Raw genomic sequence first — 15,851 nt, 5'->3', positions numbered from 1 at the left:
CGTTTCCTTTGGTAGCATTTGGTTGTTGTTTTTTTTAGTTTTAATTTTTGACGTAACTAGTAAAACATTCGTCTTTGGTTGGTCTTAAAACACAATTTTTATTAATAAGTCCTTGTAAATATATCTACCTTGTTGTCATCCATGACAGTATTAAGAGATTCAATCCACATGGGATCAATATCGCCATCCAGTACAATCCACTTGGGGCCATCATGGCTGATGTTGGCCAACTCACGCATGATATTGGAGAACAGACCTGAAGGAGAGTTTAGAGGTTAAAAAGTTTTAAGTACTTGACTTGTAGAGCACCTTTCACAGTCATCAACATCAAACATAAAAACAATTGAAAACATCATAAGAACATTCAAACAAAACACAAATTTACAGTGACATGCTGAGGCAAAATTGCAACAGTAAGATACCACATGCACCTTTAAAATCATTTTGCAGAAAAATTAAATTATACTCCTGAAGGCCATCTTCTGTGACAAGCCAAAACAAAAAAAATCCAGAAATAAAAACCAAACATTTAGTAAGTGCAGACTTAACCCCCTGGTTGGTTCCTACCTAGACAGTTAAAAGGTAGCAGAATATTATTTACAAGATATGTATGACTGTAGATATGCTTATATAATAGCTATAGACAGCATCTAACGATTACAAATTCTCTGCTTCGGATGTCAAATCAAAAGACAACCAAATTATTTCAAGAGAGCAACTTGACAACTTTTTGTGGACTTTGCCTTTGTAACACTTTGCTTTGATCTAGTGCAATTCTTAAATTAAAAAAAAAAACAACAAACAACAAACCCCAACACCATTCATGTAAAAGTACTTTTAAGCTCGGTCTTGTGACTATGTAGAGTTTAAAATCTAACTCCCATGTTCTAGAAAGTTTCTCTGGGTACCCTTGTTTCCTTCCACATCTCAAAAGCAAGTTAACTTTATAGGTGTGCACATGCACTTGTCATATCTGGAGTTTTCTCCTACCCTGCATTGGCTCTAGAACCCCCAATCATGTGATGTGCTCAGCATGTTAGAAAAAGGAGAAATGGATGGGTAATTTTCTCCGATTTTATTGTTTGCACGGTCTTGTTAAAATTATTGATTTTATTAAACCATATTTGTAGTGTCCTAGTGTGCAACAAGGAACGGTAATTGTAGTGTATTAAAGTAATCATTACCATTCAGTGAGTACTTGTTCAAAAAAAATGTTATGATCTAATCAGGTTTTGTCTAACGAAGAGAACATTTACTAGTCAGCTTTACTGCTGGTCCTTTTGATGTATACAGTGATTTCTTAGATAAAATGACCTTAAATGCAACCCTTTTGAAAAACTGTACTGGATCTAGTGCAAGGACAGCGAAGAAGATGGACATTGCATTAATACTGTCATCTTCTGTTGCTTAGGACAATGTGATAATCTAGATTATTTTTAAATTAGTAAAATGCTTCACAGCTATACTGCTTTTAGTTTCTATTTTTTAAAAAAAGGATGCACTGCAGTCTTACTAGTTTTGTAAAACACCTTGTAATACCAATTAAAGTGAAAGCAGAAGAATTCAAGTCCTTTAAATGCTTTATTATAAGCTATATTATTAATGACTGCAGTCACTTAAACATCTTGTTCCTGTCTGTCTATCCATCCATCCATTATCCAACCCGCTATATCCTAACTACAGGATCACGGGGGTCTGCTGGAGCCAATCCCAGCCAACACAGGGTGCAAGGCAGGAAACAAACCCTGGGCAGGGTGCCAGTCCACCGCAGGGCACGCACACACATCAAGAACACACTAGGGACAATTTAGAATCACCAATGCACCTAACCTGCATGTCTTTGGACTGTGGGAGGAAACTGGAGTACCCGGAGGAGACCCACACAGACATGGGGAGAACATGCAAACTCCACACAGGGTGGACCCGGGAAGCGAACCTGGGTCTCCTTACTGCGAGGCAGCAGCACTACCCACTGTGCCACCATGCTAGATTCTTGGGGGAGACAATGTCCTGAATAATTCATCTTCCATTGTCCTTCTACACTATTGGCATCCCTGCCAGGTAAGGATCCCCAGTTCTATTCCAGATGGAATGCCAGTTTCAGCCCGACATCATAGCAATTAACCTTTTTAAATTAGGTTTCTAGAACAGAAAGAAGCTTACCATCCTTCCACTCTCGAGTAGATGGGTTTATGATGCCGAAGAGCTCATCATTTGTAACAGCTTTGGGGTTCAGGTCAGCCCAGACTGGCCTCCGCTTCATGTTTTGATAGGTTTTGTTCAGTGATTTATTAACTTGGGACTTGCCAGTGCCAGCATTTCCAACAACAAAAACGGAGTGACGCACAGCAAGCAGCTCCTCCAGCTGGACTACCTTTGGGGGTGCAAAAAAAAAAAAAAAAAAAGTGATTATTAATATGTCTGATGTTTTCAAGAAGACTCTTACATGAACACACCATAACATGGCTTTGTATTTCTACAGTTGGACTGCAGACATGTTCACTGACTTGTGTGCAGTCCAAAACAGTTATTGTGGGTATTTGGAGGATGAACTAAGTAAGCATGTGCACTAAAATACAACATTTTATCTTAGGCCAAGGTTTTTTACTTTATAACGTTTGGGTAGAGAGATAATAACAACATTGTATTATTTTATTAAACGTAACACGCTGCTGCACACGTGGGTGAACAGAAAAATGAGGAATTGCTCTGACAATGTAAAATGACTTGAAATACATGGAACAAAAGATTTGTCTTTAATTAAAACTGTAACAAAGATTTAACATCTCGTATGTCAAGGGAAACCTCTAATAAATTAATTTAGTTACAGAATCAATATTCATTTTGATATAATCCTGAAATACAAACATTGTCGCTGTTTTTTTGATGAATAATTAATGTATTGTCAATATGTACAGTTGAAACAACAGCATTTAAACAAATTGCTTAAAACATGCACCATCAACAGTAAATGAACTGCATTCATGAGTTTCAATCAGATGATGCATATCTCGTACAGCAAATCTAACTACTGTTAAAACCTCATCTTTTAATGTGTAAAGTATCATGACTATGGCTGCTTCTAAAATCATTAAGGCAAGTGCGCACAAGATTTGTACTGCGATAAAAAAAAAATCATCATTTACCATTGATTTATAAAGCAGTGTATGCAACTTGAAATTACCACCCATATAAAATGAGTCATCATAGTGCAGCCTAATCCAATAATCCATTATATTGGCTATTAATACTAGAATTTGAGTGGCATGGTGGCACAGTGGTTTGTGCTCCTGCCTCATAGCTCCAGAGCGCCAGGTTTGGAATGTCAGCCTTTTCGTGGCCTACATGAACTTTGCACATTTTCTATCCCTTTCCATAGATTTCCAATTAGAAACCATTTTTTTCATCCCAAAACATGTGTAATATTAATTGGTGGTTCTAAATTGGTCTGATATGAGCGAGTGTGACATGTGCATTAGTTTGCCTTGTCCAGGCCCAGGCGTAGTCCCTGCCTTGTATCCAGTGTTTCCAGGTTAGGGGGTGGTCCTCTTCTGCCTTAATACTAAGAAAGTATGAACTGGATAAAACCGGTTTAGTAGTGGTTGGATGATAGATTATTTCGTTATTTTCTTTCATTGACATATTTGCACTGGCCATTAACATTTCTGTTTTTCTGTCTTATTTGGTTCTTCCTCAGTGTTGTACGATTTACGTCATTAAGTGTGTATATGTATAACAGCAGCATTTTCTCATAATTTCCGGTTTTCTTTTCTAGTTGTCAATATATTCTTTTACCTGAGGAGAGGAAAGGTTGGAAGCTTGGACTGATAGATTTGATATGCATCCAAATCTGTGGTTATGCATTTATGGTTGAACTTTATTGTTCCCATTTTTATTATTAGCCAAGGCAGCTTATAATACTTGAGATACAAATGGTTCAATTACTTTTGTTTTTCCAATTGGAGTACAGAGAGGTGAAGTCACTTGCTCATGGTCAAAAACATTGCCAGTAGTGGGATTTAAACCCACAACCTCAGGGTTTGAAGTCCAAAGCCTTAACCAAAATAACTGACTAATTCTAGCTTCTTGGAGCACCAGGTAATTTAAATTCAAATAACTGACATTCTAACAATGTGGCTGTTAGTTTAGGAATGTTTAGGAATGAGGATAGTTAGACCTGAGCATCACTCAGGCTGTAGAAAAACAGTGCTGAAAGCGTTAATCCAGAGTTTCACTTGTACAACAGTATAGACGTGTCTTCCGCAAGACCAGAGGACTACTTGTGCTGTAAAAGTAGCAACAGTGTTCGTAATGAGCATTACTCTGACAACGGTATAGGCATGTCTTGCATAAACGTCAGGCCCGAGAGTTACCTGTGTAAAGATGTAGATATGTCTTCTCCTAGCCTCATAATAATAATAATAATAATTCATTACATTTATATAGCGCTTTTCTCAGTACTCATAAATGGTGTCTCGTAAGAAACGCCCCTCATCAGCAGTGATAACAAAGTTGATCTGCCTTCAGGCAGTGAAATTTCAATGGTCAGTGAAACCAAAAGTGATTATGGGTATCCAAAAGTGACAATTCATTTACACATGTGCAGCGTACGGTTCATACTATTATTAAATATTAGTTATGTGTGACATGATTATACTTTCTATACTTCTGACTTCATACTTTGTGTTTTGCACATTTTACAGTAGAAAGAAGAGATTTCACAAAAATGTCATTCTTTTCAAGCCAAAAAAATGCAACGAGAAAAAAAAAAAAAAAAATAAAGTAATGCTAAGGAGGCTAACGAAGGCTCCGAAAATTGATAGATGGAATCTGACAGCATAACATGAGTCGGCAACATTATGATATGCCTCAATCATTCATCCCTCCATTTCTAAAGTCTATTTTAATCATGAACTTATAATCTTAACAACACTATTTGGCTCACATTTCCCATAAAGAACTCCACTATAATTTCAAAAATTCATGTCCATAGCATGGAGTCCACCTCTATTGCACTTGTACCCACACACCACATGTCCCCACAGTGATATCTGTGTGATGGATTTGTTTAATACAACCTGCTATAAGCTGACCCAGTGCAGTTCAAACCAACCCCATCAACTTGATAAATTGCTGCTCTGCATACTGTCACAGAGAGGTCGGCCTAAATATTTTCATCATGTCATGTGTCAAAAAATATCTGAAATCAACCAAATGCTTTACTTACATTGGTTTTCTTAAATTCTGGACATTTATTGTGCCTAATGTGCCATCGAGACTGGCCCAGTTGACCTTTTGTACTATTGCCAATTCCTCTGAAGTTAGACTCTTGCTTTAACACTCGCTGTTGTTCGTTGAGTCTCACAAGACATCATCATTTCTACTTGGCCTTTGGCCTCCTGAAGATTAAACTTATTTCCCCGAGGCTTGAATCTCTCATAATTCTGAACTCCATTACCCATAAGATAAAACCTCTTACTCTGAAGTTAAGGACAGGTTTATACTGTTGCTGCAAAACACCATCTTTCAAAAAGCTCCTTCTCTGTCTCCCAAGCTTTAACTAATAACGTACTGTGTGTAGAAACAAAGAATAGATTTTGCAGTGGTTTGAAAATTAATAGTGGGAGCTTGTGTGAGGGGTGAAGTGAGATCTGTAATGAAAGTGGGAAGCTGGGGGGGGTGTTTTGGGAGAAGGGGCAAATACATACCCAGTAAAGACAACCAGGACACTAAAATGATTAGTAAAAAAAGAAATAGCTGGAATGCTGAGGAGATCTACTATAGATGGCAGAATAACTGTACATTTACAGAGCTGGAGACAGAAATGCACTTCTTGTTATTCTGCCATCCAATAACAACAAAATAAAATAAGATGCTTGGTTTAAAAATTCTTTTCAATCTTACACTCAAAATCTGTTTCATGGTCCAGGAGATTTTCAGCCTATCTAAGCAGAAATAGCCCAGGACAATACACCAGTCCAGGAGGCTAACTTCCCACTATTTAGCTTGATCTTTTATGATTGTGGAGGGAAAAAAACGCAACAGAGAAACTCATGCACTGTATAGACAAACAAGAACTATCAATCATGCTGCTGAATGAATTCAAAAAACACATTTGTAGATGGTTTAACATAAGATACATTCCCACTTAGAAAGACGCATATACTAGAGTACTATCTAAAGCTTAGTAAAAGGACCAGAGATACAACTAGTATTCAAATAAGATCTGAAACCCAAAAGGCATTAAACGTGTTTTTGTGCGGCGACAGGACCTTGTATGGCCCATAAACACTGTTCTTGCTTAGTTACATCACTCACTATGACAAGAACAAAGCCAAAATGGAGACCAACTGTAAAAAGTAAAAAGAGACAATTAAGTCCACTTATGCCACACTGATGACATTTAATCTTCGCCTGCTCATGGCTTGTTACACTAGCTCTCCTTGTCCTTATGATTTTTGTCCTGTCACACAAGCGAGATATTTACCCACACCTCAAAGACATGCATGCAAGTTTAATGAGTTAGTAAGTGAGCCACGCATTGGACCAGCTTCCCATCTAACACAAGATCAAGCTTTGCACCTAATGCTGTCCAAAAGGACTTTGGCTTCCTTCCACGGTAGGAATGTGGCTTCAGGAAAAATACAGATGGATGTGCCCGAGGTGCCTAGCAGATTTACTCCTAGTCACTGGAGGGCTTGCCTTGAATAAAGCTTGCACTATTTAAAAACCCCACTGTGCAGCTTTTTTAAAATGCATACAATTTCTGTGAGCCATTCTTTTGTTATTACAAAAGCATCACATTGTCAGCATTGACTGTGTACAGATTTGATTTCTAATGCATTTGGCACCAATGCCCTCTTACCGTCTTACGAGCTCAATCCTCGTGTGGTCTGTAACCTGGTTTAACCTGGAAGAGAAGCTTTTAATAAGGGATAAGAGTCAAGTAATTCCCTCAGCTGCTTTGTTCAAGGCCTCGTTTTCTTATTTACAGGAGAATGTAACCACTTGTCAATCAAGCTCCACATAATCTACTTACTTTAAGTACAAAGTTATCTTCAGCCTGCAGTTTGAGCTCAAGAATGGAATTCTTCACAACTTTTTCAAAATCTAAATCTCTCTTCCTGGGCACCTCCACAGCTGGGAAGAGATCTCCAATCAGTCCCATGAAGACTGGCATGTCATCTGTCACAATTTTGGGAATATTGAAGTCTCTGAGAGCTCTCATCAGCACCTGGTCTTCAGGCCTTCCTGGGTCTCCTCGCTTCAGAGAGCCAGCTACAACTAGCACAGATTTAATGGCTCGCAATCCCCAATCATAATGATCCTAAGGAGAAACCAGTAGAAAAAGAGCTAATCACATTGCCAAACATACTGCATGTCAATCTGTGCCTAAAAAACTATTTGTCATGTCTGATACCTCTCTACATTGAGAATCAGCAACCCCTTTAAATTCTTCATTCCACGAGCACCTTCAGCTTGCTCAGCTACAGTGGAATTAATTTAGCCAAGAAGACGATTACCGTTATTTCTGTGGGATCAGGCCTCAGACGTCAGAGCACGCAAGTCACTTACACTGTGCCTGTGCGGCACATTCATCCGCTAGGCTCTCCGTGAAAGGGTCCCACTGTTGGCTGTAAATAGAACCCAATCCTTATGGGCTGGTTTTGGAGTGGTTTTCTTTGTGGACTGTAAATCTGAAACCACACTCGGTTCAATTTGAATACACAATGGGAGATCACTTTATGAGAATGGACAAGTTTGTTGGATGAATGGCCTGTTCTTATCACTAATGTTCCGTCTTTTCAGTGGTAAGCAAAACAAAAATTTTAACCTCCCATACTACTGAAATACAGTATTTGCTGTTCCTATAAGGCCCTTGATGCTGTTCAGTGAACCTGCTGAAACAGTATTCCACGATAAACAGCTATTCATGTCATGGCACTCATATAATCAGTTTCTACTGGCCTGCAACCCAATCACTCCCTTTTAAGAGAAGTGCAACTCCACGATGTCCATTCCTTTTTATAGATGAAAAGAAAAAAAAAAAAAAAAAACAAGCCTGACCAGTTAAGTTAAATCATTATTCCTTTAGTCCAGCGCTGCTATTGTCCGCTGAGACTGTGACCTGAATGAGATACTTGCAACAGACTCCGTTACATAACCAGTGCATTTTAATTTAACTCATTCACACGGTTCTTGGGACTTTCTGAAATCGTTTCATATTAAATGGCACCAAAGTTTATTTTTTCACCTGAAAAATATATCAGTTATTATTTTTCCAGAACCTGCTCTCCATGCCCATTGTTGGATTGGCACTTTATCCTTGGACTAGTCATTCTAAATCTCTCAGAGAGGGAGGTCGGAAAACAAAACCAGCAACCAAATGATCTTAGAATGGCTAAAACTTCTTTCTCATCCGTGACTTGTATGTGTGTGTATCATGGCATTTTTTTTCTTTATTAAAAGTAAATCATGCTGTCATACACGTATGCTTATATTTAAAGAGAATGAGAAAAGAAACAAATAGACAAATTCAACAAGAAAGCCAAGGAGCAACAAAAATAAAATTAGCAATCTGAAGTGCTCTACGAGTGATGGAGTGTAAAAAGCACTTTCCGAGATGACAGAGACATCAGGGATAATGGTGTTGAAATTGTGATGCTCATAACTCAAATTAAGCAGGGTGCTGATAAGAAAACATAAATGGAAGAAGAAAGACAAAATGGAGTCCTACCTGTTTAGAAAGCAGCTCTTTACACAACTGGTACAGGGTAATGAATTTTCTGGCCAAAAGTCGGGCCTCAATAAATCCTTCAGCCACCAGCATGATTTCACAGATGAGCTCAAAGTCTGGCACTACCATGGCACAAGGCCTAAAGGGAGTTAAAAAAAAAAAAAAAAAAATTAGCTTTACGTAGCATCTTGCACTGCACATTTGCCCTTGAAACTAAAATTAATTAAGTTTATCTGAAGCAGGGTCAACAGAAACCCAAACGTGAGCGTCACTTTCGAATTCATCAGAATCACTTTCGGTTTTACTGCCCATTTCAATTTCACTTTCTGAAGACAGATTCACTATGTCATCACTGCTGATGAGAGGCTCCTCAGCATCACTGCTTGTATCACTGTCAACAGTGTGCATCACCTGGGCCGCTGAAAAACATTTCTTACAAGACCATTATGAGGCTAGGAAAAGATGTGTCTACACTGCTGCCCGCGTAATGCTCGAGCCTGACACTTGTCCAAATAATGCTCTGGATTAACATAGTTAGCAGTCTTATAGCCCGAGTAATCCTTGGGGTCTAACGCTTACGACAAAGACGCATCTATATAGTTGCCCAAATGACACTCGAGACTAAAGATTTAAGCACTGTTTTCACAACCCACGTGACATTTTGGTCGAGTGCTAAGGAGGTTATTAAGCAAACATTGTGGAAAATACAGTGCATTCCCTTAGACAGAACTCACTCACCACATTCAAAATTCCAGTTGTTGCCATCATGTTACAGGTTCAAATTTCCAAGGATAAAAACAGCCGGTTCAAACACTCTTTAGTCCAAAATGCTATTAATCTTCTAAATAAATTTTACTTTAATAAATATCCACAGGCTTAAATTCTGTGCTGACTCGGCAATCACTGGTCAAATCTTAATGCTGGCTTAATATTTTATATGCATATGAACGATCTAATGTTATACTAGAAGTATTATGTTCACTACTAAATTTTATTTTTTGTACAACATGTATTTATGCTGAGCTCTTGTCTGCAGTATTTTAATATGCTGGCTTGATCTCTCTGTAAAAACCTGCTGACCAACCCTCTTGGGAGAATAAGTTCAAATTAAATGGTCTTCTGAATCTAAGAATTTAGTTTAATGGGGTATTCGGTTTAAAATGAAAAATGCAATAAAACCTGCAGTCCCTGAACCTTGACATTCCTGACCTAGACTTTTAAAGAGTCACAAATAAACAAATATCATACAGAGCTGCCTAGCAGGAACTACTTTTATGTAGAAGTACACAGAACATAATGACCACTAGCAGGTGCGAGTGTGGGGAAGACGCTCTCTGTAGGGTTTTACCTCATCACATAAGGTGACTAAAGGCTATTTTCTTGTTGCTGTTTTTCAGGCTATAATACAGACTTCCATTACCCACCTGAAGAGAGCTTTTAGATTTTCTGGCAGCTCAGTTCGTCCAGCATACCCAGGGTTCATTGTGATAAAGATGCCAACAGATCTAAAAAGATTAATATCTTCCCCCATAAAGTTGAACCTCTTCTTCTTATCCCGAATAGCATCCTGGATACTCTTCACCTGAAGGCAAACATGAATGCACTTGTAGTGTCAGGTTTATGAAACTTAACAAGAAAAGATATAAACTTGACAATTTTTGACAAAGTTTGCTGGTTTTCAACATATCTTCACAAGTCAAAAACTGCTGACAGCAGTGTTTAAGCAAGCAGTTCTAAAAAACAACAATACATAACTAATCAAGTGCAAACAAGACGAGTGACAGAGGTTATGTCAGAGTTTGTGCGATAGTCCAGTGCAGAATGATCCATAGAAGGCTTTGTTAATAGATTGCTGAAGTTTCTTTATTTGTTTATTTATTTATTTTTTTAAATTAACTGATAGAGTTATAAACCAGTGCACTCTAAAGAATGAAAAATGCCAGGAAATATAAATTAAATCAAAAATCAATCAATCAAAAAGCAATTACTACATGAAATGTGCTTTCTCCACATTTTCCTTTAATTGTAATACTTTGTATGGGCTAATAGACATTGGCATAGACAGAACGTGTAGTTTTCCATCTCCCTCTCCAACCAATACTAAACAGCAATGGCCCAAAGTCTCTAAATGTGAATCTGATGATAAACCAGAAGGTCAGGGAAGACAAAATTTTTTAAAAACACTCCACTTAAGCTGGAGAAAAAAAATAAATCTGCAGGCACTTGAGGTGGGGCCATCTGTGAAAGGCACTGCAAAAGACACAGACTGTTGCTCTGGCTTGATTAGCAAATCGCTTTTTAAAGCTGCTTTCTGTTATGGCTGCTACATAAACTACTGAGTGATATTCATGTTTGCTCTGCAGTGGTGATGGCTGTGAAAGATACTATACAAAATAAGGATTGGGAAACTGATATTCTTGTTTGCTTTGAAAAGCACATTATGATGGCTCTCTCATTGAAAGGTTCAACATAAAAAAATAAACCAATAAAGTGATGGTCTTTGTGAGATGTGCTTCATAAGAACTCAATCAATAAAATGGTTCTCTTGTTTGCATTGTAAAGCATCCCATGATGGCAGTCTTTATGAAAGGTGCTATTTAGAAGTTCAAATGATCAAATGATAATTCTTATTTGTGATAAAAACACCTTGAGATAGTCTTCTTTGTGAAAAGTGCCATGCAAAATAAAGATTGGATAACAGATAATCTTTTGCTTTACAAAGCACACAAAAGTAAGTGACTGACATGTTTCTTTCATTTGTGTTGGGGAAGGCTGTGAATGGTGCAAAATAAAGATCTATAAATTGATATTTTTACTCGCATTATAAAGCACCTTCTGATAATATTGTCTTCTCTGGCACAACTTTAAGACAACACTCCCACCTTACCATTCTACCTAATAAAGAAACTAAACAAACCAGTTTCACTCAGTGAATAAATAATCAAATTTTGTATTTTTTTTTCTTTAACAGTTTTAAAAGGTGCACATTATTCACCACCCAGAAACTAGTTTGAAATGATTGTCTGGTCATTAATTACAAAAAATTGTTGTCCCACTTTTGATAAATAAAGCAAGCCAAGGGCAGACACAGACAGACTCACTGATTTATTCATGTATGGTACCTACAGAACGGCACTTAAATTTTATTTTCAACTCCAAAAAAACTCAACAGCATATAAACTTTTTTTTTTTTTTTAAATTTACATTTAAGAAAATAATGTGATTATATATATACATATATATATATATATATATATATATATATATATATATATATATATATACACATATATATATATACATATATATATATATATATATATATATATACATATATATACATATACATATATATATATACATATACACACACACGTTATATTGATATTACAGTTTTAATAGTCTCCATGATATTCATTATGTATTTGAAGAGACATTTCATGAAAAACGATTTCCTATAATGACAGCAAACACACACACGCACACAACATGAATACTAACAATGAGCTCTGCGCCTTACAGGAGTGATGTATGTATTTTGGCATTCTGCTTTTGGTAGACATTCGAACATGTTGAACTGAAAGGATTAATATGTCTTATGAAATGTTTTCAAGGGAGTGCTCTCTTATCATGCAATGTATTCTTAATTAAACAATAAATCTGACATTTTGTTTCCCAAAAATTGTCAGTAGTTCTAAAAAGTGGATGTACTTTCTTAAATTTGGCCAGAGCAGTGATCAAGAATCTGATTGTCAAAACAGGTGTCTGATGAATTCATCGCCCACTCGTAATGCAGAAGTTTGCTCATAAAAAGAGACAGTAGTTAAAAAAATAGTACCAGAGGCTGAAATGTTTAAAGTGGCATTAGCACTTGACACAACATATGAATTCAAGAAAAATGTTGTAATTTGTGTTTATAAAAATAAAAAATAGCGCATGGCATACATACTGTACAGGATTCAGCAGAATTGTTAGTGCAATCACTTTCCTTCAAAGAGCATCATTCTATGGCAAACACCATCCCAAGCCATTGTGACTCTTTACTGGTTAATTTCCTGAGTTAAAGATTCTGTTCTTGGCACAGATTTGAGCCAATCATTTTACCGCAGCTCTACCTTTATTCCAATATGGAACTGAATGTACTGTGCCTTTACAGTCTGGTTATTGTGTTCTTTATGAAAACACTTTGTATAAAGATCACAAGGTTTCTATCATAGTTCATGTGATGGAAGCTAATATATTATACTGGTTTCTGTAAAATTTCTTGTTATGGCCTGCAGTGTTCAAAATCAAGATGCTTCACTTATCCTACACTACATGGCCAAAAGTATGTGGACAGCCTCCAAATTACCTGAGCTCAGATGTTTCAGTCACACCAGTTGTTAACAGGTACATAAAATCAAGCACATAGCCATGCAATCTCCATTGAAAAAAATTGGGTCATACTGAAGAGCTCAGTGACTTTAAATGTGGCACTGTCATAGGATGTCACCTTTGCCTGAAATTACTACAGTATGTGAAATTCCTGCTCTGCAAGATCTACTCCAGTCAACTATAAGTGCTATTATTATAAAGTATCAAGGAGCAACAGCAGCTTAGCCACAAAGTGGCTGACCACATAAATTCACACAACAGGGCCGCAATATGATAAAGCACATAGCGCATAAAAATTGTTTGTCCTCTGTGGTATCGCTTATAACAGAATTCTAAACTGGCTCTTGAAAAAGCATTAGGATAAGACTATGTCAGGAGCTTCATGAAATGGGTTTCCATGGCTGAGCAGCTGTACCCACCCTAAGATTACTATGTGCAATGCCAAACGTTGGCTGAAGTGGTGGAGAAGCACACTGCAATTGGACTCTGGGGGAGTAGAAACATTTCCTCTGGAGTGATGAACCAGGCTTCAATATCTGGCAGTCTGACTGAAATCTGGATTTAGCAGAATAAAGGCGGCGGCTACCTTCCAGACTGCACAATGCCTACTTTGGTGGAGGAGAGATAATGGTCTGAGGTGGTTTTTCAGGGTTTGGCCAAGGCCCCTTGGTTCCAGTGAAGGGCACTGTTAATGCTACAGAATACAAAGAGCTTTTAGACAATTGTGCACTTCCACTTTGAGGAAATAGTTTACAGAAGACCCTTTACTATCTCAGCATGCCTGTGCCACTGTGGTTCATAAAGACACGAAGGACCTTGAGCACCCAGTGCAGAGCCACAACATCAACCCTATTGAACTGATTTGGGATGAAGTGTGAGCCGAGTCTTCTCATCCATCATCAGTAACTGAACTCACAAATGTTCTTTTGGTTGAAATTTTGTGGAATGCCTTTTCAGAAGAGTTGAGGCAGTTAAAGCTGCAAAGCTTTGGGTGGCAAATCCATATTAATGCCCATAGTTTTGGAATGGAAAGACCAACAAACTCATATAGGTGTGATGGTCAGATGTTCACAAATGTTTGGCCTTATAGAGCATCAGTGACAACAATACATGGAAGAAAACATACTATACCTTGTTGGTTGCTGTTCACAATATAAAGGCGCTATGTACTACAGTTTGTTTTTTTTCTTAATTCTGAACAGTAAATCCAATTTAAGTCTTGAACAGGTTGGTAACAGAGTTACTAACATGCAAATCAGTGTGTTTATACTTTAAAAATTACAGCCCTCTGACTACATTCTCACTCTCTTTACTGGTTCTCAGCCACGTTACAAAGTCACTTGTAGTGTGCTCCAGGTTACTCACCCCATAATGATTCTTATATGGACGTGGCAATTTATTTACTAATGTTAAAACTATTGTGTTTTGAAATCAAACAATTTGTATAAACTCACATTTGTTCTGTCGTGTTTGTTCACCAACTGTGAATTAAACTGTGCAGGAGAAGGAACTGCAACTCAGGAACACTTTGCCCTCATAAAATCAAGGCTTGTCAGTCCATTTGTGATTCAGAACATAAATGTCAAATTGTACCACTGCTAGTACAAAAAGTGACAAAAAGGTATGATGCTTCATGTGATATTTCTAAATGGGAAGCACCACTCTATGCCTAATTTACGTTTTTTGGCAGCTTAAATAAACTAAAAATCACTTCCATAATGTGAAGGCAGTGCTAACAAGGACAACCAAGTCATTAAAAGGCCCACATCTGTGCGGCCCCTAGAGTCAGCTTGTCACTCCCTCTTCTTCTACAACCTGTCAGGAAAGTCCCGGTGGATGCGAACTCTAGCCGATGAGCTTGACAATGCTTGTGTTTAGACATATGTCAGGATGGAAACTTTATTGCTCACAGGGAGAGGAAAATAATAAAACATAATATTGTTAATAATGATTCACTTACCTGTACAGCAACCACAGACAGCACTTCAACGGAAATCCTGTTAAACTCATCAAAGCAGCCCCAGGCTCCAGTTTGTGCCAGACCTTTGTATATGTTACCGCAGGACTGTAAAAAATAAATTAATTAATAAATAAATGTGGTGCTACAAGATTCATGCACTTAACCATTACGATCATCAAACCGGTGGTGCCCAACTCCTCTCCTGTGGCTGCTGGATTTTCTTGTAACTCAGCTTGTTATAATTATGGGCTTATGCTTGAAGCAAATTATTTTTTCATTTAACTCCATTTCAGGAATATCTGTTTTTGAACTTTATGGGGTTAAAACAAATGTTGAACTCAGCTTCTAAGAGCTGCAATGTCAGCAGGACTTCACCTCAGCTTTACTCTTTACAAAGAAGTTCTTCTGAGCCAATAATGGAGCTATTTACTTACTTCTTTCATGTCATGGGACCAAAACAATTGTCAGTATTGATGTTCCATTTCATTTCATAACTATTTGCATCCACATAATAAATTCAGCCTAATGGGGGTGCTATATTCAATGTCATGTGACTACTTAATTTGAAATACCTGATGTAATTAAGCTAGAATCATTAAGGAAAGTTAGTCAATTAATGAGATGTACACATAGGCTCACATGATATTACATTAGCAGTCAAGTCAGTGTAGTGCATTTACTTGTTGGAAATTTAAATTAATTGTGTGCAACTGTTGTGTTTAAAAAGAAATAAATGTGTATACACCTTAGCAAGAACAGCAAGACACATTCATCTGCGCT

At 37.4% G+C, this 15,851-nt stretch overlaps 1 protein-coding gene across 1 annotated transcript in view; it reads right to left on the bottom strand.

Moving 5' to 3' along the window:
• The window catches only part of dnah9 (dynein, axonemal, heavy chain 9), a 257,756-nt gene that overhangs the window by 180,608 nt on the left and 61,297 nt on the right, over nt 1-15,851 (bottom strand). The window contains 6 exon segments of the mRNA XM_051936263.1: nt 129-256; nt 2,164-2,374; nt 7,040-7,327; nt 8,738-8,876; nt 10,162-10,319; nt 15,072-15,176. Of these exon segments, the coding sequence (XP_051792223.1) occupies nt 129-256; nt 2,164-2,374; nt 7,040-7,327; nt 8,738-8,876; nt 10,162-10,319; nt 15,072-15,176 (1,029 nt within the window).

The sequence above is a fragment of the Erpetoichthys calabaricus genome, chromosome 14 (genome assembly GCF_900747795.2).
Source record: "Erpetoichthys calabaricus chromosome 14, fErpCal1.3, whole genome shotgun sequence".
Lineage (NCBI taxonomy): Eukaryota > Metazoa > Chordata > Cladistia > Polypteriformes > Polypteridae > Erpetoichthys > Erpetoichthys calabaricus.
Note: the sequence above shows the minus strand (reverse complement) of the source record. Positions and strands in the feature narration are given on the sequence as shown.